Here is a 26,553-nt window from a genome sequence, read left to right as displayed (position 1 = left end):
TGCGTAATTTTTTTTAAAAGTTCCCTAGATACTTCTGATGCAGAGCTAGGTTTGCTACCACTGGTGTAGAAGATTTCAAAGAACTGATCCTTTTCAATCAAAATGTTTTGCCATCTGCAGGGCATTTTTTGACAGGGATCAAGATATCAGAAGCCCAGCTGGATAAGCAAAACCTCCTGAAAACAGAATTTCGTTAAGACACCTTACAATAATAATTATCACAGAAATAAAACATTGTTATCTTCAAATTTAAATTTATTAAGACATTCAGCTATGTCTGTCAGTCTACATCCAAATTTGCTACTAAAAATAAAATAAAGTCACGTCCCACATTAGGAATACCGAGTCTGAAAAACACTTTTTGAGCCAAGCCTATTGTATAAATAAATGACTAGTTTCTTTTCATATCAAAATTCCCATAAAAAATTACATTCCCCCCCTCCCCAGTTCTACCTGTAGCCATGATGAATGTAAAAATTTAAATATGACAAATCCTTGTCAAAGAAAAGGTGCAAAGTCTATTAACAGCTTTAAAAGTGGCATTTGCAGAGTGTGATCATACAGTTATGTACTCATTCCCAAAGTGCAAATATTGCCATAATTTAACACTGTTTTGATTCAGTTGCAAGAATTAAACATTACACAGGATTGAAAAGTACACTTAGGGCCTTTATCAGTGCCCTAAAGCCCTTCCCACTTTGGTCTCCTATACTAATGTGGACTCCAAAGTGTTCATTAGAGTTTTAGTTTACTTCACACAGCCAACACAGTATACGATGTATTAACAAAAGTTTCATATACATCAAAATATTGAAGACTCCATCATAAAGTTCAAGAGTCTCAGATTACATGAATGCACCCGCAAGGCCCAAGTGCCCACCCACCCCCTCCCCCAAAGCACATACGAAGTATGAGCGTGCTTCCATCTTTGAATACAATCAATGCTTTTACGTCTTTGATTTCATTTCAGTGCTGTACAAATAATCACCTGACTGAGTTCCAATTAACTGAGGGAAAAGGGGGTAGAGAAAAGGGCTGGTCACCACTCATACTCTGTAACAAGAATGGTCCTGTCCCATAGAAAGTGAAATATCAGTTCCACTTCTGCCTGCTTCCTCCCACGGTGTCCTCACGCTCTTTATCCTCCTTTCTTTAGCCCCTTTCAGACACTCAAATCTGATTTTATTTATCCCTTACAAATCAGGGGCCGTTTCTGAAGTTGCTGAGGTTGAATTTTCTTGGCAAACCTCTACCAAACATCAGCATAGGATATATAAATACATTTTGATTAGCATACTTTGCAAAATTTCTCCCACAAAGTCAAGGGGATGAAAGCAGGTGGTCTCCACTGAGAGTACTTCCTGGATTAGATCCTTGGAATGTCAAGTTTCCTGCCTAATCACCTCATACATTCACTCCTCAAATCTGGGCACGAACTCCATCGTGAGTTAACTTCTCCTCCAGAGTAGCAAAGCATTACTCCTGCTGCTTTTCTTCTAGGCTGACCTCAACAGGATGTGCTGCATCTTTTGCGCTAAGAGGATTTTCCTTGGGATCACAAGTCCCTTCCTGGCTATCTGATCTTCTGGCAATGCACTCGTCATTGTCCCTAGAACCTTCTTGCACCCCAGTCCCCTGAGGATGCTCCTGGCCTGGGGGTACAGTACCTTCCTGAAGCACATTTTGCTCAGCTCCAGCAGGAGGCTGTGGAACCGGGTCAGCCCCTAACCCTGGCAGCTGCGAGGAGTTTTTGAGGTGGCAGTGGCACAGAGGGCAAGTCTCCTGGACATACAGCCACTTCTTGAGACACCCTGCGTGGAAGAAATGACTGCAAGGTGTGATCACAGCAGATTTCATGTCCTAAAACGGGGGAAAAAGATAATTCGTAAATGTCTATTATCTAAAATCTTTGCTGCTATGCTCGAGTTCTAGTTCCAACATTTCTTTCTCACAAATTCTCCAGAGAAAATTTGCAACACAGATCTTAGAATAAAACTCATTTTATATTTTTGTAATAATCTTCTTGCCATCAGAGACCCCTTTATACAAATAATACATGAACCACTGGCTAAGCAATTTTTAAAAAGAAGTAAAAACCAAAAATGAGGAAGAAACGACCTTCGTAACGGGGTTCGGACTTAGTATGAAACAAAGGTTATAAAACTGTAGCAGTATGATCACTGGGTCTCCACGAGTATAATTATAACCCCAGGAAATCTGATGAAGATTGGACTTTTTCCACTTTTTTCCTTCAACACAGCTCAACACATTATTCCATGATGAGATTATTGGCAAGGAGACAAAATCAGCCACATAACACCAGGGTATTGGCAAGGAAGTGGAAACTTCATTAGGGACAATGTACATCCCAGTTTTCACGATATAAGCCAGTGTTTTTTCAAAGTGCATCAGAATCACCTGGAGTGCTGGCTAACCATGCATATTCTGGGGCCACCCCAGACCTACTGGATATCTGAAGATGGCATTCACAAATCCATAGGTAAAGCAAGCCACCCATGTGACTTTAATGCACACTTAAGTTTAATAACCACTGGAATAAGAAATGGTATACTTTGCACTAGTAGTCCTTGCATAAGATATATTTGGGGAGGGAAGGCTAGGGATATGAAGTTTAAATTGTAACAACATACATTTGGTTGATCAACCATTAATTTTGTTTAAAGTCCCAAAACAAGGAGTTGTGGCTATAATAGAAATTCCTTGCCAAGAACTGGTAACACCTGGGAGTCAACTTTTAAGCAGAAAGCCATCCAAGGAAGAGCAGCCAGCTAGGAAGGTAAGCAATTTGAGTTTTATTTTCAGTGTGATATCAGCAGGTAGTTCAAGCACCTCAAAAAAAGTGATGTGACAACAGGAAATACAAAAAGAGGACTCTCAAATCCCAGAGATGGTATATTTAGACATAGGCTGTTGAAGTTGATGTGCCACAAATCTGTCTTGGATATGCTTTGTCCTGCATACAACAAGGCTACCGAGCACAAAGGACCCAAAAGAAGACAATGACCACTTAACTTTGGGGGAATCTACATTGCTCCTCAATCCCCGCAAATGCAAAAACAACCTGGAAAATATTATTTTGCTAGTACCCAAAAGTATGCTCTAATAACAATCAAAAAGTGCCTGCTTAATTTTACTCTTAGGAAAAATTCTTATTCTAGATGGCCTTCACGCACAAACACATACACATCCCATCTACACTGTAAAGCAGCCTTGGAGCAAGTACCTCCTCTGTATACTCATTGACACTATCTATAGTTTTTTTCCCACAAGCCCACACTTTTTAAGAGTGATTTGAAAGGAACAGTTTGTGCTGTGGCCCAGAATTTCTGCCCATACTTCCAACAGTACAGTTAGCTGTAAAAAGCTTCTTACTCAATCACCCTCCTGCACAGGTGACTGGTGACTAAACTCTAGGCCTGTTGTTTGTTACTGTTGTATTTCCAAGTGGATTTAAATACTATCTTTCAATTCTTGCTAGAAGGCAGTCATCAGCTATTGAGGGCTCACGTGCCAAAGATGCCAGGGAGGCCAACCATAATGTACACCAACTGGGTGCCTCTGCCATATCTCCTGCCCCCCACTTCCACACAGAGGCTGCATCCACCTCAGATATACCTCAGCCCACAGGGAAGCGCATACTCTCTCCACCTACGTCAAGTGAATGAACGTTTACTCCCTACCCTGGAAATACCAGAGGGAAAGAGTCAGAATCTTGGCACACCACTTTTCAGAAGTTGCTGACTCCTGAATGATAATATGTATTTGATAGTGTGTGTGTGTGTGTGTGTGTGTGTGTATTCAGGAGTAAATATAAAATACACCTGACCTGTTTTTCCTTTATTTATGGGTGAGCAATAATGTTGAAAATAACAATAAATTAGAACTTGAGGAACTAAATTTAAAACTTACTTTAGAAATAAAGTGGAAATATTTTATCAGGTCTTTAATAATATCTGAGGCCCACTTTTTTTTTACCCAGGAGATAATTTCTGCCTGGAAATTTAACTTGAATTTGGATAATGTGGTTAAAGTTGCAAGGGATACATGGTATGAACCACCCAAATGGCTTCTTACTGTATGAGTTACCTGATAACAGATGGCACAAATATCATTGTGTTTCTCAAGCTGCTCTTTCGTAGCAATGGGTAATGATTTAATCTTATTCACAGCGTCCCTTCGGAGAAGGAAGCTCTTCCACCCCAGTTGGGCCCGAAGCCACACATTATAGTAGGAATGGATGAAGATGATCATTGAGCCCATTACTGTCCATTCTCCAAAGATGGTCTCCGAGACGCCATAGGCCACCACACAGAGGGCCACGAGAAACTCCAGCAGGCGGTAAGTGCCGTTCACATAGTAGATGACATCATCCATGTTTTCTACTGGCTCTTTTCTGAATTCCTCAACCATAAATAAGACATAAATAAAAAGTGTTCCTAGAACCTGAAAAAAAAAAGATGTATATAATCACTAATAAAGTTTTTCCTAGACTTTAAGTGATAACACATTACTAATATCTTTAGTATATCAGATTTCATATCCATAGGAGACACTGGTACAATTAAAATGTGGGTGATCTCAGTAATACAGATCTTTGATACTGAAAAGTACCCTGAGATATAACTTTACTAAAATGATTCTGATTAGTAATCAGTCTTCTCTGACATTCTTTCCTTCTTTCCCCTGGTCACCAAAACCCTCACAATTCTATCTAAAATTTCCTAATTCTGTACTCATATCTATTCCTCAACTTTCAAAGAACCTTTACTTCTACAAGAAACAATGAATAAATCTTTATTGCCAGTGCTACGTTTTTCTTTTACTTGTTACTGATTAGGCAGCCAAGATACACTTTTAAGTTACAGTAAGTTTATCCATTCCATGGTAACATTGTGTGTGTGTGTGCGTGTAAAGTATATATCATGTCCGTGTAATACATACACAGGTATCATTTATTTATATACATTATGAAACTATGGATATTTTTGAGTGGGCAAAATGTGCTCCAAACAAGCACTAAAATCTTTTAATATTTTATAGTTACTTATCTATTTAAGATTTACATGACAGTTCTGTATCATATCATTTTGAAAAAGAGATATTGCAAAGTTTAATTACCTTGATTAAAAAAAACTACAGTGACAGATAGGCTTAGTATTTTAATAACCTACCTTCTAACGCCTATGCTCAAATAATGTAATGCATTCTAGTAAAGAGGATGGGAAGTAATCACCTAAATAGACCACTTATCATCATTAATCTTGAAAAAGTTTAATTCCTTTCCTGGAAGGAAAAGTAAGAAAATCAGTTATTATATAAAGTTAATTAATCCTGGGCTTACCTGAAGAGAGGTGAGAATGCTGCTAGAAATAATGATAAGAAGCCAAAAATCCATGTGGAAAAACTGGCAAATCATATAAGCCATATATGCAGGGAACACCAGTAAAAATAAACAAAGGCTCACGGCACGGAAGTGTTTCCATAAACTCCTAGAGAAAGAAAAGTATCCTTTTAACATGCCTGTAACCTAGCAGCACCACTAACCAATCTTGTGCCATGCTTCAATTTCACAGCATTTTACTGCACACCCTTCTCCATGCCAGTCACAGTGCTAGATTTCAGGGCAAGTCATGTCAAAGGCTTCAAAGCACCTTTTCTCTTAACACCCCATACTCAGTCAATTGACAAGTACCACCAATTCTTTTTTTTTTTCTGAATAGTTTGCTTTCAATCTCATTCCCATTCCAAGCAATCTCAAAGCGATGTCAGGCTTTTATAGCATTAAACTTCAACAATTTTAACAGTAATGTGCTGTCTTAAATTGTGACGTCCTCTCCTCACCTGCACCACCCTGGATGAAAATCTCGGCAGCCGTGAGTGCAGTGTTACTAAGAGGAATGGCTCTCCGATGAGCAGGGGTATTACCCCTCACATCTGTTGAGGTTGGGGAAAAACTATGAACCACTGCACTTTAAGACCTACTAGCTGATCTTCCTTCCCTTCTAGCCCCTGTTCCTAGAGAGATTAATCGTTCTAAAGCTCTGCTAGCATAATACTGTCAATACCTTCTCTAAACTTCCTAGCCTGGCATTTTAGGTCCTCCACTCCCAATTTTTTTTTTTAAAGCCTTTTTTAAATTTATTTTTTGGGGGCTGTGTTGGGTCTTTGTTGCTGCACGCGGGCTTTCTCTAGTTGTGGCGAGCGGGGGCTACTCTTCGTTGCAGTGTGCGAGCTTCTTATTGCGATGGCTTCTCTTGTTGCAGAGCACGGGCTCCAGCAGTTGCAGCATGCAAGCTCAGTAGCTGTGGCCCACAGGCTTAGTTGCTCCGCAGCATGTGGGATCTTCCCAGACGAGGGCTTGAACCCATGTCCCCGCACTGGCAGGTGGATTCTCAACCACTGTGACACCAGGGAAGTCCCTATCACTCCCAATTTTTTGGTCCAAACTTGCCAACATCTGTCCCTCACTACAAGCAAAGATGGTTAACTCTTTTCCCAAAAAGACACAAGCACTCTTAAAAATCCCACCAGAAATGCCTGCATTCCACTCTCTCCTTTTCTAAACGCTTTAGACTAGCTCAAGCTAAACAAATATATTTATACAGGTAATGATATCCTTTCCCCAGGAATCACCTACCCTCTCAGAATTCTTAACATCTGTACCAAACAATCATACAATAAATTGAAGCACTGCTTCAATATATAGATATTTATATATAATATTTTATACATTACGTATCATATACACCTAAACATTCTTACTTATATTTTTATTTTATATTTATTATTTAAATAAAAATATTTTATATATATACACACATTTAAAAAAAGTCTTATCACCCATATTTAATCTCCTCAAAAATAGGATAACTCCAGCTCCTAAGCACAGAGGCTTGTTTGAAATAAGTGCCAAATAAAACTTGAAAACTTATTTCTGCTTGATATTTTTCAAATTATTTTCCATCAATTACTACCTTTTCTTACCTACCCATCTATCCACCCAAGTGCAAAGCCCTATGATATAAGCAGGACAAAAGTTAATTGTGGTCATTACACAGCAGAACCGTTCCATGTATAACTTTATGCTTTTAGGACACCCAACAAGTCAAGAAATTTCTTAGACTTAGATTTCAGCTTCTGATTCCACTTGAATCCTCCTTGTCAATAGTGGAATACACAGCAGGAGTCCCCTAGTTATGGCAAAAGGAGAAGGAACATAATCTTTTCTTTTATTTAGCTCTTCGTACATTGTACTATTCTAACAGCTCATTCCTTAAATATACCCCAAATTTAATACAGATTGTAAACCAACTTCTAGAAGAAAAATGACACAAAACCCTCCCCCAACAAGTGCCTTAAGCAGAACCTTGAAAAAATCTTTTTGTGCAATAATAAAAAAGGTATGATTTCCACCCCCTACAAGTTTATTATTTACTTTATATATCCCATTTATAAGACAAATGATGATGTAATGACTTATTACCCCAAAAGGGGTTTAAAGAGGAAAAAAAAAGATGCTAGATACTTCCATTTCCTTGGTAAATAAAAGCCAAAGTTGGAGTAATTTTTTAACATAAGGATCACAAATCTAGAAAGAAATCAGCATGAGCCCCAAACAGCCATCCCCTCTCTTAAAAAAACTCAATTACAATCTATGTAAACTGAATATCAAATCCTAAATCATTTAATGATTCTCTAATAAAAACAAACACAGATTATTTAAAAACATTACGAGGAAACATGAATTTCAACCAATATAGTTTAAAGCTCATAGCCACAATAATTATGCTGTTTTAATTAAATATCAGCATCTGTGATATGTTCTCAAGTCCATGTGAAGTATCTCAAGGAGACAGAAGAGTAACATAAATCATCCTGCCTACCTTTAACTCTACTACAACATAGGTGGGAGGAAAAATAACCACACTAAGTTAAATGCTATACTGTGTGGGACTGTCCACCGTTAGCAAGTCTGATAAGAAAATAAATTATTATTCTGGTTAAAATTAAAGCTAGGTACTTTGGAAAGTGTTTTACATCTTTTCTTGCCACACATTTTTCTTATGAGAAGTTAAGGGACAAATATAAACCTGCCACAGTAGCCCTGCTTTGAGATTCCAAACTTTTACTTTTTTTAAAGAAAAGCAGGCAGTAGTTATAATAGGGCAATTTGCCCTAAAACTTTAAATATATTTTTCAAAATCAAGCTAGCTGTGATTCACTTATATAATTTACATATATATACAAACATATATTTATACATATACACAGAAAAGTAAATATAACATGATGCCAACAGTTTTAAACTTACGTCTGATTTCTATGTTTTATATATACACAAACATTACATACATATTTATCCTTATTTAAGCAGTTAAAATTCAATAAAAATCTAATTTAAAATTAAACATAAAACGAATAGTGGGGCTTCCCTGGTGGCGCAGTGGTTGAGAGTCCGCCTGCTGATGCAGGGGACACGGGTTCGTGCCCCAGTCCGGGAAGATCCCACATGCCGCGGAGCGGCTGGGCCCGTGAGCCATGGCCGCTGAGCCTGCGCGTCCGGAGCCTGTGCTCCGCAACGGGAGAGGCCACAACAGTGAGAGGCGCGCGTACCGCAAAAAAAAAAAAACAAAAAAACAAAAAAACAAAAACGAATAGCGGAATTTGAAACTCTGCTATATCATTTGAATACAGTAGACTCTAGTTGTAAAATTCCTTGCTAACAAATGTAATAAAATTCCTGGATAAAAGTAACAATTATATCTACAGCTAAAACTATCTGAGACACATTTTTAAGTTTAAACACTGGAAATTACCTCCAGTCCTAGCAACACCAAGATGTGTGAGGATTTTCCCCTAATAGTTACTTCCTTAACGACAGAGAGAAGCAGAGTTTCAATATTACCATTTAATTGTTAACCTAATGTGAGAATTAGGAAATTTTTCCATTTCCTTTTTTAATGGTACACTTAATTGAATTAATTACAAACCTGGTACACTTAATTGAATTAATCACAATCCTCTGTTCAGAATGCACTATCGTTATTGGTCTGTGCATGTCCCCCTTTTTTATTAGTTCGTAATCCAATTAGCTATTTTAAATACCTGAAATGTAGCAAGCATTCATGAACCCATCTCCCCGTACAAAAGAGGCCCTGGACCATGTGGCAGGCCAGCCTAGTCCATGTCCTGCCTCCCTCCACCCAATGAAACCATTTCATGAGTCCTGTACTCTTCACTCTCTTGCTTGCTTCCCTTTCTACAGTTTTGTTTATCCATATGTACTCCTAAAGAGTGTATTTTAAAATTCTGTTTTTGACATAAAAATAACATTCTAGGGCTTCCCTGGTGGCGCAGTGGTTGAGAGTCCGCCTGCCGATGCAGGGGACACGGGTTCGTGCCCCGGTCCGGGAAGATCCCACATGCCGCGGAGCAGCTAGGCCCGTGAGCCATGGCCGCTGGGCCTGTGCGTCGGGAGCCTGTGCTCCGCAATGGGAGAGGCCACAACAGTGAGAGGTCCGCGTACCGCAAAACAAAACAAAACAAAACATTCTATATTGTCATCTTTGGGGATTTACTTTATATATTGCTATGAATCATTCAAAATGTTTAATGCATCACTATGTTTTTAACATTCCACTGTGACTATTATCACATGTATTCACCCCCTTTCCTGTTTGATTGGCACATGATTTGTTCCCAGGTTTTTGCTATTGTGAGTTGTGCTATGAACATTCTTCTACATGTCCCTCCTGAACATGCACAAGAATGTCTTGAGTATCTATGTAGGAGGAGATAATGCTAAACTGTTTTCCAAAGTGATTACATTAATTTACACTCCCACCAGAAACGTGGGATATCTGGGGACCTATGTTTTCTTCTACCCTAGGTATCAGCTGACTTTCTTTCCTCTCTCTCCCTTCCTTCCTTCTTTTCTATTATTTATTCATTGCCACTTCCACAGGTTTAAAACAGTATCTCACAGCAGTCTTGATTCACATTTCTCTGACCACTAAAGACACTGAACCTCTCTTCATATTCATTGTTTCCGCTTTCACTAAAAGGCTGATGATGTATTTTATCCACTTCTCTCACCAATCTGAGCTATTTACATATATATTCTTGATAGTAATTCTTGAGGAAGTGTGAATACTATAAATATCTTCTCCCAGGTTTGTAACTATCATTTCTAATACAAGTTTCCTTTAGGTTTAGAAAATGTTATTAATTTTGATAGTTAGATTTATCATTCTTTTCTTTCATAATCATAGTCATTCTTAGTCTCAGTCTTTCACGGCCAGTTCCATCAGTTTAATAATTTTTTTTTCCTACTTGAAGGTCCAAAATATACTACTCTATGCAGATTTAATTTTTTATTTTGACATTTAAGGCTCTACCATTCTGGAGTTGATTCTTTTGTTTACGGCTGTGAGACAGGAATCCAATTCCACCTTTTTCCAATTAGAAACCAATTTTTTCCAGCTACATTACAGAAGAGAACCACCTGCCCCACTCATCTAACATGCCACTTCGGCCATACACCAAAGTCCCATATATATATGGACCTGTCTGGGGGCTCTGTTCCATTGGTCAAGTTGTCTATACTTGAGAATATTATTATAAAAACTTCACAGTATCTCCTATTTTGAGTGAAATAAACTTTATCTTTCTCAAATTGTCTGTTTGATTTCAATATGGATTTATACTGGTTTCAAAGAATGAGCAGGGGTGGGGGGATAGTCTTTCTATTGTCTGAAAGCATTTGTTTAAAACAGGGATATCTGCTCCTTCAAAGTTTGGTAGAACTTGCCTATAACACCATCTGAGTTAGGATGTTTACCATTTGCTTCCATTTCTTTAACAGAACTATCCAAGCTTTTTAATTCTTAAGTCAGCTCTAATAAGTTTTATTTTTCTCACAACTTTTCCATTTCATTTGTTTTAAAAAGTACTGCCATTTAACTGTTGATTGTACATTCTAATTACCATAGGCAGTAGTGGGAGAGAAGTAAGAACAGAACCGTAACTGTTCATTCCTATCTCATCCTGTCACAGCCAAGAGCCTCTCTTGCCTCAGGCCAATTAATGCTGCTACAGACACGAGTAACAACAGTGACACCAATCCAAAATAACCACTCCACACCAACACACAGGGCTTCTCAGTCTTGCTTCTTTCCCTCTAAATTTCCTCTGTATTTGATCTTGGAGGAAGAAGCCAGTAATGATGCTAGTTCAGCACCCTGGAAGGACCCAGAACTGAATTTACTGGTGCCTGTGGCAGTGAAATTATGGTCTTATTTCTCTCTCTCTTCCAAACTTTCTATTGTATTATATCAGTCTTTTAATTGGTATAATTAATAATACTAAAGGATACTGCCAGAGATGACAAAATAGTAACTGTACTTAGGTCAAAACCCCAATTTAAGTGACTATTTAACTAAGTTCACCATTGAATTCAACATCTTAAATGCTTCTGCTGAGAAACCTTAAACCTAAAAACCAAATCTCAAATAAATATAATGATTAAAATTATCTGAAACATATCCAAGAGCTTTGAGCTTATTTAAATTAAATTGACTCTTTCAGCCATTCTATGGGTTTGACAAGTTTTCAGAATATTTGGCAATATGGGATATGGGGATAGAAAGATAAATCTGATTAACTATAATTAAAATGTTAATTTCCTTACTTATAAAGCACCACCAAGGAAGCAATTAAATCGGGTATTTCAATAATCAATAATCAGAGTATGTAGAAGCATGCTGGAAAAAAATAGTGGCACTGAGTTTTAAGCAATTCCTTATAGAAAATCCTTGTATAAATTACCATAAGCCTACCATTAGGTAGGTTACACTCCTACCATTCTTAGATATCCACTGAATTATACATATTTACATCATAGTATCTTAAAGAGCCAAATAATTTGACTTTTATTCCTTATGAAAATTTCTGTAATATGAGATGAATATGAATCCAGCTGGTCCCATAAGGTGTCAAGAACCCCCATTATAACCTCAGTTAGTTGCAAAACGCCATCAGATAAGACTGTTATTCCATAAATGCCTATCGTTTTTTGGGTTTTTTTTTGGTACGCGGGCCTCTCATTGTTGTGGCCTCTTCCATTGCGGAGCACAGGCTCCGGACGCACAGGCTCAGCGGCCATGGCTCACGGGCCCAGCCGCTTGGCAACATGTGGGATCTTCCTGGACCGGGGCACGAACCCGTGTTCCCTGCATCGGCAGGCGGACTCTCAACCACTGTGCCACCAGGGAAGCCCCATAAATGCCCATCTTTATGATTGTCTGAAACCTTTATTTTTCTCTCCTTCATTTGCCCTTTCTCTCAATGCTTCCTCTCCTTTAGCACTGCACAGAATAAAATTGTATATTATTTGTTATATTTACTGTGCTGAATTTTATGCTCTACATTCTTAATTTTAAAACTGTATAAGTATAAAAAAGTACTACATTTCTCTGAAGAAGAAAAAGCTGATTTGTAATTACTTGGCCTTTAATGTGACTTTTTATATACAAGAATGTTGAGGAAAAAAAAACAGAAAAGTCAAATACATAGAAAAAATAAAAAGGTAAACTTGTTAATAAGCTAATACCAATTATTTATCCATCTTGTCTCTAAACAATACCTAGATCTTCAGACAACAAACTTATGTAAACAATATGACAAAAATTTCTTTTAGGAAGTTTCTTACTTGTCTCGAGATGCTCCCAGCGCCAAAACAATAGGATCTGCAATCTCTAACATAGACTGCAGGATAGAAGCTACAACAATGAAAAGGATAATACTGAGCAGGAATGCCCGGTGAACAACCTGCAGCTCTATCAGACCAGTCTGCACTGCCAGGATTAACAGCGTAACTCCTTCTGTCATGCCCCTAGAAAAGCACACGTTTTTGGAAAAACAAACAATAATCAGAATCACATTTAATTCCGAGGGAAAATAATCCAAAGGCTTAGACTGTTATTACATATTTGTGATCTATTCTGACTTCGACAAAAGAACTTGATCAGAATATTAATGTCAGTGTAATAATATACAAGCATAATGTATCACTACATGTGCAAAACATAATAGCTATAATTTTAGCATACAGTGAGAAGAAAAAAAGCAACTTCTCAGATAAATAAAAGTATTCAAACCAGGCTTGGCTAACGAGTCAGACACTCCTACCATTCTTAGATATCCACTGAATTATATACATATTTACATCATGAGCTATATCCCGATTATAAAATAGAGAACCACAGGTGAATGTCTCTATAATCTTGGAGTAGGGAAGGTCTATTTAAGAAGACCATAAGAACCAGAAACGTAAACAAAAATACTTTTTTTGAAATTCAATTTCCATATGGAAAATATATACAAAGTCCTAAGACCTTTTTATCCTATTGACTTGAATTATAAAGAATCTTACAAATAAACGAGAAATGAGCCAAGGACAGGTACAGTTTTCAGATACACAAATTAGCAAATATTTCAAAGCCTGATGACCCAAGTACTGACAAGGAATGTAAAAAAATATGGGCAGACTAATGTTGAGATATAAACAGGTAAAATGTTTCTGGAGAAGAATTGCTAATAAATTTAAAATGTACATATCCTTCAATTCAATAATATTACTAGTAATTTACCCTATGGATGTACTACAAAAGTTAAGATATATAGATATAGATTTTTAAGATATACACACACACACACACACACACACACACACACACACACACACAGATTTGAGAGATAAAGTGAACAATGGAACATGTTATGTGACATCATGGGGATACAATCAGTAAAATCCAGACTGAAAAACTAAGTAGGACAAACAATCCGATGTCTTCAACAAATAACATTAAAGGGAAAAAATAAAGAGATAGCAGGAAACTAAATATTGAAAGAGACTTAAGAGGCATACCAGTCAACTACAACATGGGCATTATTTGGATCCTGAGTTGAGCAAACAAAATGTTTTTTAAAATTTAGACAGATAATTAGGGAAATATGAACACCAACTGGGTATCTGATGTCAAGGAATTCTTCTATCAGAAATGAATGCTCTATTGTAGTTATGGTTTTTTCCTAAAAGATTTAGAGGTAAAATAATATTATATCTGGGATTTGCTCCAAACAAATGCAGCTAGGGAGGGGGTGTTATGGGACAAGGTAGGTGGAATTGACAGGGGCACACAACACACAACACTGGCCATATTACTGGAGATGGGTGCCAGGTACATACATAGGGGTTCATTTTACTATTTTCTCAGCTTTACTGGTTTAAAATTTTCCTAATTAAGGGTTTAAAAAGAGAGACATGAACAAAGACACTCATAGCAGCATTATTTTTAAATAGCAAAAAAAAAAAAAAGATACATTATTTTTGCAATACTATGCATTCATCGAAAAGAATGAGGTGTATGTGTTGACATAAAAACAAAACAAAAAACCTATCTAAACCATATTAAGTGACAAGATAAGGTACAGAACAATGTGTATAGTATGTGGAAAAGACTATATATACTTTTCCCTATAAGAAATGTTTTAAATTACCATCTATAGCTGTTACCTTTGGGGAGAGGAAATGGGAAGTAGGGGAAGAAAGTTGTCATTTTCCATTTTGTGCTTTCTGAATGGTATGAATTCTGTGAACTTAAACATGAATTATTTTTCTATCTTGTCCCCACTCCCTTTTTCCATTATAAAGGTGTTAGCTGGGACTGGCAGGAAAATTACAGAGCATAGGTTTTTTCTTTTCTGTCATTAAAAAACTAATACACAACAAATTAAAATTTCCCCTCAATTTACAAGGTACTCAGCATCTACTAATCATGAAATAGTCCATAAAAATTTAAATACTTTAAGAAGAGGTTACATAAACTTATATAAATGAAACCATTAAACCTCTATGTTAATTCAGATAACAGAAATCATGACAAGTTCTAGAAGTAGTTTCCTAATACCTGATCTTAGTGATTTAATAACAACTGGAATAACTATTCTGCATCCTCATTAATGCATCCTTTGAAACTTCAATCAGTATCAAAATTATGTTCAAACATAAAAAAAAATCTTTAAGAAAGTATCGAATTTAGAAATCTGATTTTAGCAGAGCAACACAAACGTCAAATGGGAAAAAGCAAGCTATCCAAAAATCTCTTAAATAAATCTAGGAAAGGAAAGTGTCTAATATACATTGTTATGTAGATATAATAAAAATACATCTTTTATACACAGAAATTCAGTTATTTTTTCATAGTATTTTAATCTAAATATTGCAACCATTCCAAAAAAAAAGTCCTCAAAATTCCATTTCCTCTAAAATTCATCAACAAAGAAATTCATCATTCCTTCTTCAAGTTACATAAGATTTAAATGTCTAGAGCTATTCAGGGTGAAGAACTTACCGATTCATGGCAGGATCATTCATGAAAGCTCGATAACCCTGCAAGTAAAACTTGCAGAGTGTCAGAACACCCAAGGCAACAAAAGAAACCGTGAAGACCAAACCCAAAAGTGAGTAAGGAGTGCTGCAGCATTCAGCAATACTAGAAAAAAAGGGGGGGAAATATTGTCCGATAAAAATTGTTTATTTGGAATTGAAACATCTTAGGCCTTTAAATAACCACCAAGCTTGATCTGATCCTCAATGAAAACACCCAAAATTTGAGATGAAATCACCTAACCACTCTGTTAATAATTTAAATCCATTCTTATTATTATCCTAACCTCATTTTTCTAACTCTTTGGCAAATATTCAGCACATAGCACCAAATCTGAAACACAGTCTTTTTTATTTTTATTAACTATCATCTCCTTCAAAGGTAGTAAAACTCTGAAGGCTTAAATCTTGTTCAAACCTTAAGAAAATCTAATTAACATGCTGATAATATTCAAAAGAAATGTATATAGTTGCCCATTGTTCTTCTGAAAGGTTCTGGCTGTTCAAATTGATCAGACTGTACTGCTAATGTGGTTCCTTGTCAAAACTCCTTCTCTGACCAAACTGCTATGGGGTAGGGCCTGTGCAGACTCTGCAGCCCCTGACTCCTCTCACTCCAACAATGTCTTCCATGCTACTGGTGCTTTACATTTTAATTAATTTAGGCGTAGGTAAATGCAGGTCTTTTCTGGGTTATTTCAAAAGCATGTCCAAGAATATAGCCCAAGACCATTTCAAAATAATTTTAATAGCAATTTTTAATAAGGAGAACTGGACTTGCACTAAACCTTGGAAATACTTTCATATTTTATAGAAATACATTCAATACTTTTATTGAACACATTTGAGAATAATTTCACAAGTATTTTGCAAATATATGTAATATTATGTACCAATAATTTGGATTTAGCATTTACAAAGCAACTAATAAAAAAACATTCAAAGCATGGTATCAAGTTTTGAAATTTCAGTGAATAATGTCTTGCATGGATGAGGAATTCATTCAGGCAAATCAGTATCTGCCCTTTACTATGTAGCTCCATGCCTCTGCTACACGGTTATCCTTCTTACACAACTGTTTTTAAGTTACTTTTTATGTGAAAACATCTAATTTTACGTAGACCACTGTGCATTATGATGAGGAAAAAAATGTCTGGTTTTCCATTAGGAGCCAAAATATCTACCAATCATGGTAGTTGACAGCTACAGAATAAATAATTTTATGGCATTCTTAAAAGTCTAATTTCTGAAATGTTTGATATTTTTCTCAGAAAAATCATTATATACCATGTTTCAACAAATTGTCCAGTAATTTAAAAATATGAGGATCATGGCTAAAAATAACACTAAAAATTTTACTTCATTGCCATTGGAAAAGTCTGAAAGTTTTACTGAATGTCCAAACAATTTCTCTATTCTTGTGTCTATTTTTAAAGAAATCTTTTTTACCCAAACAGTATGATTTAATTACATTTTCAAGAGGAGCACATTCTTTTTCTCTTACTTTAAAAAAATGTGTGGGGAAAAAAAAAATGTGTGGTGCTATTTTTCAAGAGCATACTAAAGAAAACAAAAGGTTTCAACCTAGCTTTGGGGAAGTGAAAGAGGCTGGGAAATTTATAAAACTTTTCTTCCCATCTCTCCTCGATGAGACATTTTATTGATTTTAGTTTCTATTTCCTGGCTGCAAAAAAACCCTTCTTTTTGTTTTTCAGTTTGTTTGCCATGCTTTGTTGGTTTGTTTTAGTCAGGGTATCCTGGTAAACTTGTGATCCTCCTTTTTGAGAGTAAGTTGTTCATTGGCAAAGCAACATACACACATAACCTAACGCACAAGTGCATCAAGAAGGACAAAGAACAATGCTTACAGAGACACAAATTAATGAAAGAACCACACAGGAACTTCTCTATAAAACACCAAATTAAAATATTCTTATATAGAGAAGGGGCAATCTATCCTATGTATGGAAAAGGAATAAAGAAGAAAATTATTTTGGCAGGATATCTAAGCCTCACCTAAAATTGCAGCATTATTTTCTTACTTTGTTAAGTCCAAATTCATTCATAGCTTACTGATTTGTTAAGCCTCTTACATTATACTATGCTTCATTTGATTGTGCTTCACAATGGATAATAATCTGGTTTAAAACATGACCAATCCCAGTCCCACACTTAGGTTATCCTAACCACTGAACTGTATATCTCTCTTTCTCTTTAAATTCAGTTACTTTTTGGACCATTTTAAAACTCTGCATAAAATCTCCATGATACTTACATAAAAACAAATAGCAGTGAAACAATGAATTGGCCATTAAAATGTGTTTGATATCAGTTTATTGCATGTTTATAAAAGCTACTTTTTAATTAAAAGTCTCAGAAAGTACAAAATCTGACTCAGTACCAATAAGTTTATTTTACTTACTTGTCAAAATAGGTATCGCCCCATGACATTTTTATTGCTGTTTAACTTTGTAACGTTTTCAATCTTAACAAGTAACATGCTCCTTAAAGAGAGTAAATCTGTCTTAAACTTCTCCTCCCCTACATCACTTGGTGCACAACACGCCATCATTTTGGATGGCTGCGAAACAACAGCTCTACTAACTAAAACTCTAAAGTTGTATTCGCCTATACTTCCCAGGAGGAGAGTTTCTTTCTTGCCTTTTAAAGTGACAATGAGCCAGGGAATGAAGATGTAGACCCATCTGCTAGATTCTGAGGGACTGAGATGGAAACTTGGAATTTAACAGTGACAAATGTCTAGATAAGCTCACAACAAAGATAATGAGGTAGAAAAAGGACTCTAATGACTTAAGATTTTTTTAAAATAATTTATTTTAGAAACCAAGTCTTAGAATTCCTTTAGGTTAAATAGTAAAATACTATGATATACTCATTTTACCATTATTTGACTCTATATTAATACGGAAGCAAAACATTGAAAATAACAGGGCATAGTGAAAGTGTATAGGTAAGTCATAGGATTTGGACTCAGATGGGGTTTGAGTGTCAGCATCCCTTCTTTTGGCACTGGCACCTGGGCAAGTTACTCTTGGTACAATTTCCTTACCTCTGAAATGCTAATGATAATAAGGTACCTTTCTTGCAGGGCTGCTATAAAAGTAAGTATGAAGAAGTGTTTATTAGTGTGGCTGGCACATATTAAATACTCAAAGTGATAGTTATTTTTAGTAACATATTTCTTTTCCAGTAGTTTAACTTGAAATTGAAAAAACATTTTTACAATTTGCTACATACCTTTCCACAAATCATTTGCTGTACTACGGTCTACAGTGCAGCCAAATATACCACCATTATTATATTAGCACCTCCTTACACTGCCAGACCTAGGCATCCACTGAGTGAAAATCCTATTTTAATTGAATATGAAGCACTATAAAAAGAGTGACAAAAGTTAATTTGAAAAACTTACTATTCCTAGATCAAAGTTTTCTCTTCCTAGGGTTATATATAGTATCGTATACTCTTATTAATTACCTTGTGAGGAAAAGGAAAAGAAGCCTCTCTCGTGATGCAGGCTGATCCCGAGTACTGAAATAGGAGTAAATCTGAAGAGCAAATAAGACGAGCCAGAAAACCATGAACAGTACAGGGACTACCAGCTGATTCCACAGGGACATCCCCAAGGCTAGAAGGCCATATACCTCCACTACCTGAGTAAGAAAATAGGACTTTAGGAAAACACCTTGTATCACTTCAATAAACACATTTAAACACAAAAGAGTTTAACCTAAAGTACTGAAAGAGAAAAACTGAGTAGCTTTTCTTTTCTTGCAAGATTATTTCAACTAAATTCCTTCAAAGTTAGCTCTATACATACAAGTAGGAATTAGCATGTCTTTGTTAATTTCCTGACTTTGAATTATTATTAACTGTTGACACACATTCATCAAATGGCAACAGTAAACTGCCCTAAGAGTTCAGGGATAATGTCAAAATAAAGTCACAGTCAGAGTTAAACTACGTCAAGGGAGTGTGAGGAGCCTTGGTAAACTTACTCATGTCTAATCAAAATGATCAGGACTAGCATGAACAATGCAATACTGCTTGAGGGGCTAGGAGGAAGGGAAATATAAAAGAATTTTCCAGAGTTTATTCAGGAAGGTCACAGATGAGAAGTAGTTTGATGGAAGACAGAATAATCATTGGAGAAGTTTATGATGGAGCAAAGACAGGAATTCTTTTCCCTCAGACAAATCACTTCCCCTTGCTCCTACTGTGTATTTATCAAGCAACATTTCTCAAATGATTTGGTTTGCCAAGTGTATTAACACCAGAGAAAAAGGTACACCTAAAAAAAGTTTATTAAACTACTATAAGTCAATAAATTAGCTGTCTAGTTTATAAAACAATTCCTTATGAGACTGATTAGGAGGAATTAATTCTCATAATCTGATTCAGCCTAGGAGTACAGCTGTAACCAAGTTTCTGGAGTTACTAAGCCAGGGACTGGACCCTGGTAACACAACAAGGTTCTGCCAAGTAGGTTACAAGCTCTAACCTAAGCAGCCAATTGGTCTTGCCGGAATGCTCGGTGTGACACCAGAATTTTTCAAAAACTATAAAGACCTTAAATAAAAATACACTGACTTGTAGCTTATTCTAAATTTACATTTTTTCATCTGTAAATCAAATATTTTTTCTAAAACTGAGTCATGATTAACCCCCATTTTTTCCCAACTAGAAAATATTGCAAGAAAAAGGAAATTGTCCAGCTAGCTGCAAAATTACTATTAGCAGCAAACTAATCACTGAGAGGTAGAGTACTTTTCCTTCTTTCCATTCAAGGAAAAGACCACTAAAATACCTGACAGTTTCCACTTCTTGTCTATCCAATTCCTTCCAGGTCGCGAATTTCATAACCTATACTTTATTTTCAACTGCAACACCTTGTGCTACAAGAACCTTATGGCAACCAAGAAGGTAAACATGACACTGAAAAACGGAGGCTTTGTCCTTATGGTAACTAAATAAACAGTATCCAAGTAATATTTACTGAATATCTACCACTTCTTACAAACCAGGGTAGTTCCACAAGATTGAATTCAAATAAAAAATACATAAATTCATCATTCTGACCCTGCATACAACAACCCTTCCCCACGAAGAAACTGTTCAATGAGAGTATGAAAATAACTTCATCTTCTTCTGAAGATCTACTTTCAAGAAAGTTGCTCAAGTTAATCATTATGTAAGATGAAGAAATCAGTAGAATCAGGGTAAGGCCAAGAGCTTAGGAAATTTTTCTGGGAAAATCTGCCCCTGGGGCCACAACAATAACAACAAGGAAAGGATTCATTTAGTAGTATCAGTTTGACCAATCTGAAAGCTTCCTGTACCTTAGGGTCACGCACACAGTAAAGAGCTAGGAGAGAATGCCCATTTTAATACTCTCTTTATACCAATGTCAGTTTTAAGACCTATTTTATATACTGAAATTCACTGATTAAATCAAATGAACTATTTATCTCCTCAATACCTACTGTTTGTGTCTGGAAATAATCTGTTTGAGAGCAAAGGCTGATAAAAGTAGGAGAGACAGAAGCACGTTATGTTGGCAAAATCAGTCCAAGCACCACATCTAAATGAAATCTGTCATACCATAGCCCAGAACTATTTAACTTCTCAGTCTATTAAACAAACGTAAGGAAAAAACTGTACTCACAGTAGGGCTATAATCAGGAAAAAAACAGGATTTGACCTCTAGGTATTCAATTCTACATCATTCTTGTCTTTGTTATCATAGTTAACACTGAATATCATCTACCTGGCACTGAACTCATTCAAATCTCACGGCTACCCTATGCGTTAAGTACAACAGTTATTATTAGCTCCATTTTACAGATAAGTAAACTTAAGTGACTAACCCCAGGTTACACAGCTGGTAAACAGCAGCATCAGAGTGAGAACCCAGACCATCTGCTTCTGGAGAAGCACTTACTTCACTTTAGTGCCTCTCAATAGAACTTAATAAAGAATCTCAGATGCTCCTAATTAGGTTGAAAACAGTTACTATTTTGAAACTGTCAAACATAATGTTACCATGACCATGACTGTGAAATAAAAGTGAACTAAATCTTTAATATACTTAATATTTATGTAGAATTTTATCTACACAGTCTTACCTGAACCAACTCTCTGTATGCAGACTTGGCAAGGTTATAAGGTACTAGAAGGTTAGACCCAAGAAAATAAAGAACTTCCAATCCAGTAAAAATCATAGCAAATTTGTTGATGATAACAATTGTCTCCAGAGGAACAAGGCAGAGGCGTGCTAGGAGAGGAAGCATGTGAGCTGAAAAGAGCCAAATCTGCTTCGTTTTCATGACACAGGAGCATAAAGTACACACCACCAACTGACCTAAAATGGGGGGGAGAACATATTTAATTTCGAGATTTGGTAATCACAAAATAAAAACAAAACACTGTTGAAAAGGATGATGACACAGCTTTTGAAGGAGTTTAGTTAGGATCTCTTAGATAATATTTTAAATCAAATTTTAATTTCATCTGACCAAAATTACATGTTCTGTGAATTTTGGGCACCGATTCCCTAGGACTAACTTAAAAGAAGCAGCACAAATATCCACTGGTCTTCATCACATTCCAGATGGCATATATAATATGGCAATTTTTTAAAATGTCTCATTCAAAAAAGAATTCAGTTACAACTAAATATATTTAGCTCCTTTTACAAAGGCCCTCAATATTTAACTGTTCTCCTCTAGAGGTGAAAGTATAAAATCCAAGAGATACAGTTACTTGTCCAAGATCATGCTGTGACAAGATTTATTCTGAGGTTTTCAATCTTTAATTGTTTCTACAGGACCATGCAAGCCTTCCCAAATGACTCAATAATGAGAAGTTAAAACTGAGAAGTTTAAACAACAATTCTTCTCACAGAGGATTATGCATGATTATAGAAAAGTTAGGAAATACAGAGAAGGAAAAAGGAAAAAGAAGCCTCAATCTCCTACAATCCTGTCACCCAAAGGTAGCACTGTTAATGTCGTGTTCATTAAATAAGGTATTGCACGTAAAGCCTTAGCATTTTATCTGAAACCTAGGCAGTGCTCAAAGTTATTCATATTGTTACCTTTTCAGATTTATTCTATGCATGTGAATATACACAAATGTTTTATATAAAGGAGATTATAGCATACACACAATCAACTTTTTTCATTTAATACATATTATGCATATATCTCTCAAATAAATAAATAAAGGCTTTTGTTGTTTTTTTAGTTAAAAAACTGAATGCACATGACAATATTAGCATTTGGCTATTTTCAAATGTTTCATAATTATAAAATGCTTTGTTATGAATAAGCCTGTACATTTATGACATCATTGTATAAACTACTTGGAGCACATTTCCTAATATTTTCTTAGCCTAAATTCCTATAAGTGGGATTACTGAGTCAGAAGAAACATTTTTTAAGGCTTTTAACACATACTGTCAATTGCCCTACAGACACAAAACACACAGTGTACAGGGGTGCCCATTTTCTCACCTACCTGTCAACAGTGAAAATAATTTAAGAAAGGGAAGGGCAAGGAATATTTTCTAAGTTTTTGTTAAATTTGTATTTTGTCGTTTACCAGTAGCACTGAACATTACCAATAAGTAATGGGTTGGCCAAAAAGTTCGTTCAGGTTTTTCCGTAACCTTACAGAAAAACGCAAACGAACTTTTTGTCCAATCAACATGTAAACGCATTTGCAATTATTTGGCAAAACGTTTGTTCACATTCTTTGTCTATTCTTTTACTAGGATGTGTAGCCTTCTGTTGTTTGATCAAGATATTAACCTCCTTTATCATATGATTCTCTTTTCCCAATCTGTCATTTGAGTATTTTAATAACTTTTTCTCTCATAGTATAGAAGTTTGTATTATAAAGAGTCAAACCTATCAATCTTTTCCTTAATGGTTTCTACTTCTGGTGCCATGGTTAATTATATGGCTCCCCCTACTCAAGATCATACATGTAATCACCTATATTTTCTTTAATTTAAAAATTAATATATATGGAAATTATTTAGAATAAGGTAAAAAGTAAAGACCTATGTTTGTTTTTCCAGATGTGTAGTCAGTTGTCTCAAAACTAGCTATTGGAATCATCCAATTCTTTTCTCATTAATTTGAAATGCCACTTTGGTATACTTCAGAATCTTCTGTGTATTTTGTGTCTGTGTCAGAACTTGCTAATTTTTTTCAGTGCTCTACTCTGATGACAGTGCCCACTATTCCTTTTCACTGACTGGACAAGTCTCCTCTTATTGCTCCTCTCAGAATTTCTTAGAAATTCTTGAACATGTCATCTTCCAAATTAATTTAGGAATCAGTCAAATTCTCTTCCTTCTTGCCAATGAAAAGCAAAACAATATTTTTAGATTCTAATTTGTGTTCTATCCATATTATTGTTAGAAGAATTAAAAAACTGCAACTATTTTTATACAAAGATGAAAATTTATTAACAATCTACTACACTGTATGTAACATATGTGGTATTTTTTCCCACAAAGTACTAATTTTAGCCTTTAAAGAACTGATATTCAAATCACATGAAAAACATTCATAAAGGCATTAAGAAAGAGAAAAACACCTAATAATAAAGAAAACTGAGGCAGATCCCCTCCCCCACAGCTTGCTCTCACCCTCTGCTCCCTTGCAGTGTACTCAATAGATCTCGCTTTCTACCCTCACTTCTGGCTCGGTGAATTCTTTTACCACCCACATTGCCAGCCCCATCACCACATTCCACAGCATTTTGGTGGCCCATACAGGGAATGCCTCTGTCTGCCTTTTCTAATCAGTCTTCCAATAGTAGTGATCGGCCTAATGACTTGGGGCAATTGAAGGTCCCCGGCCAGGGTTATTGCTCAGCGGGACCCAAGGTCTCCAGACGGGCTCCGACTCACTGTCACCCCAAGGGCTACATTCTGGAAAGTCTTTTCTCCTCTTCAACACTGCCGATGGTCTAAGGTCCCTGGAGACCAGGGATTGCACATCCTGACTCTCTGGCGGACCTAAAGCCCAGTCCCATATCGACTGACTGTCCCTGCCCGATGGGGTGGTAGTGTCCTTTGGGCCTAGCTTTGGGACTCCTCACTTCTAACACCTGGTGCATTCGGCAGCGGCAGCTAGTCTGGGGCAAATCCAGGCACACTGTGAGATCCTCTTTTCTCTTTCCATCCTGATCAACCAACGTCACCAAGTACGTCAAACAAGTTGCTACAAAACCAACTTCATTCCATCAAGCTACAAATGGTGACAAGACAAGGATTCCAACCTCTAGAATCAATACAGTTGACTACTCTCAAACAGGCCTCCCAAAATTTCTATTCACACAGAATCCCACAGCCCCACAGCCGACCAGCAAAGCCAACTGGGACCCAATGTCACCCTTTCTCAGCAGGAAGTAGCCCAAGATGATGTCGTTGCCCAGATGTCAATGATTTGACTCTGCTGATCTGACAGGGGGGAAATGTAGAGCTTAACAAAAGAACAGCCATCTTAGGCTGGGGCGGTCCTTTTAAGATAAGACAAATGCACTCTCCCCCCAACGGGAAATTATCAGTAGTCACAAGCAGTTGGCATTCCAGGCAGATAGAGCTATGACACACCCAGCCCTAACCACCAAACGGGTGGAACATTAACCCAAGGGTGACCAGAGGGGACCATAAAAGAAGCCCAGTTTCTCTCCCCCAGCGTAGACCCCCTCTTGGTCTCCCCCGCAGTGTACTCAATAAATCTCACTTTCTACCCTCAGAAAAAAAAAAAAAGAAAGAAATAGAAAAAGAAAACTGAGAAGAGGCCACCTAGTAAGATAAGTCAACAAAATCTTAGGGGCTAGAAAACAACTATCAGGCCACTACTCTTTCCCCACCCTGAGAAGAAGACTGAATTTTGCTCTCCAGAAAGGCTGAAATAGGCTCCTGGGCACTGTGCACAGCTCAGGGCAGAGGTGAGGTGCAGTGCCCAAATGAAAAACGGAGATTAAAATAAAAGTCTGCACCCAGAAGGATGAGATCACTCTAGATCTCCAAACACTGCTGCCATGTTTATTGCCACCCAGCTCTTGTCACTGACACTAGCCTCCCCTACAGGAGACAGAAAGATTCTTCTTTGGGGAAACTGACCCAAGTCCAAGTGAAAAGACCTACAAATACACACACTTAGGGGTCCCCCCAAAAACAGCCAGTCGCACTTGACACCAAATGTGAAACATACCCGTTGGTAAGCCTTAAAGAGATTCCAATCGACAACTTAATAACTCACTTTAATACAAATGATCACACAAGGATATTTAAGTAAAACTTACAGTTTATCAGCCTCATATGGGGTCTAGGCATCAGTATTTATAATTTTTTATGTAATATAACCAGGTGATTCTAATCCAGGCTTAAGAAATACTGCTGTCCCAGGTAAGGCAAAGACCAAAACAAATGGAGAGAACGCAAGGAACAAAAGAAAGCTTCAGGGGCTTCCCTGGTGGCGCAGTGGTTGAGAGTCCGCCTGCCGATGCAGGGGACACGGGTTCGTGCCCCGGTCCGGGAGGATCCCATATGCTGTGGAGTGGCTGGGCCCGTGAGCCACGGCCACTGAGCCTGTGCTCCGCAACGGGAGAGGCCACAGCAGTGAGAGGCCCACGTACCATAAAAAAAAAAAAGAAAGCTTCAAAGTAAATAATATATCTAAGAAATTTAAAAGACTGTCACAATAAAAAGAAAACAAACTCCAGGATATTAAAATATATAACAACAAAAGGGTTGTAAGATAAAGTTGGGAAATCTCAGAAAGTAAGACAAAGAGAGAGACAGAGAGAGAGAAAAAGGAAAATGGAACAGTAAGAAAATTAGGGGCTCAATGTGGGAGGAACCTTACCAATTAAGAGAATTTCCAGAAGGGGACAAAAGAGAAAACAGCAGGGAAAAGTTAGGTGAGTTGAAAGGAGAAAGGCCTCTGCGGAATGATACCTGAGAGTAGAGAGGAGTGGTACAGGAGAAAACCGATTTTCATCATAAAATTGTGGTATTTCTTGAGTTTTAAAAGTAAGTA

At 36.8% G+C, this 26,553-nt stretch overlaps 1 protein-coding gene across 3 annotated transcripts in view; it reads right to left on the bottom strand.

The window, feature by feature from the left end:
• Positions 1 to 234: 234 nt before the first annotated feature.
• The window catches only part of RNF145 (ring finger protein 145), a 65,886-nt gene continuing 39,567 nt past the window's right edge, over positions 235 to 26,553 (bottom strand). For all 3 annotated transcript variants that reach the window (XM_004285243.3, XM_033415676.2, XM_033415678.2), the window contains 7 exons: positions 21,616 to 21,851; positions 18,968 to 19,143; positions 15,435 to 15,575; positions 12,731 to 12,913; positions 5,363 to 5,510; positions 4,108 to 4,464; positions 235 to 1,860 (listed from right to left, as the gene is read on the bottom strand). In XM_004285243.3, coding sequence (XP_004285291.1) covers positions 1,477 to 1,860; positions 4,108 to 4,464; positions 5,363 to 5,510; positions 12,731 to 12,913; positions 15,435 to 15,575; positions 18,968 to 19,143; positions 21,616 to 21,851 — 1,625 coding nt within the window. In that variant the 3' untranslated portion in view covers positions 235 to 1,476. The remainder of the gene's footprint in view (positions 1,861 to 4,107; positions 4,465 to 5,362; positions 5,511 to 12,730; positions 12,914 to 15,434; positions 15,576 to 18,967; positions 19,144 to 21,615; positions 21,852 to 26,553) is intronic.

Source organism: Orcinus orca, chromosome 3, assembly GCF_937001465.1.
Source record: "Orcinus orca chromosome 3, mOrcOrc1.1, whole genome shotgun sequence".
NCBI lineage: Eukaryota > Metazoa > Chordata > Mammalia > Artiodactyla > Delphinidae > Orcinus > Orcinus orca.
This window is presented reverse-complemented; position numbering and strand designations above follow the sequence as displayed.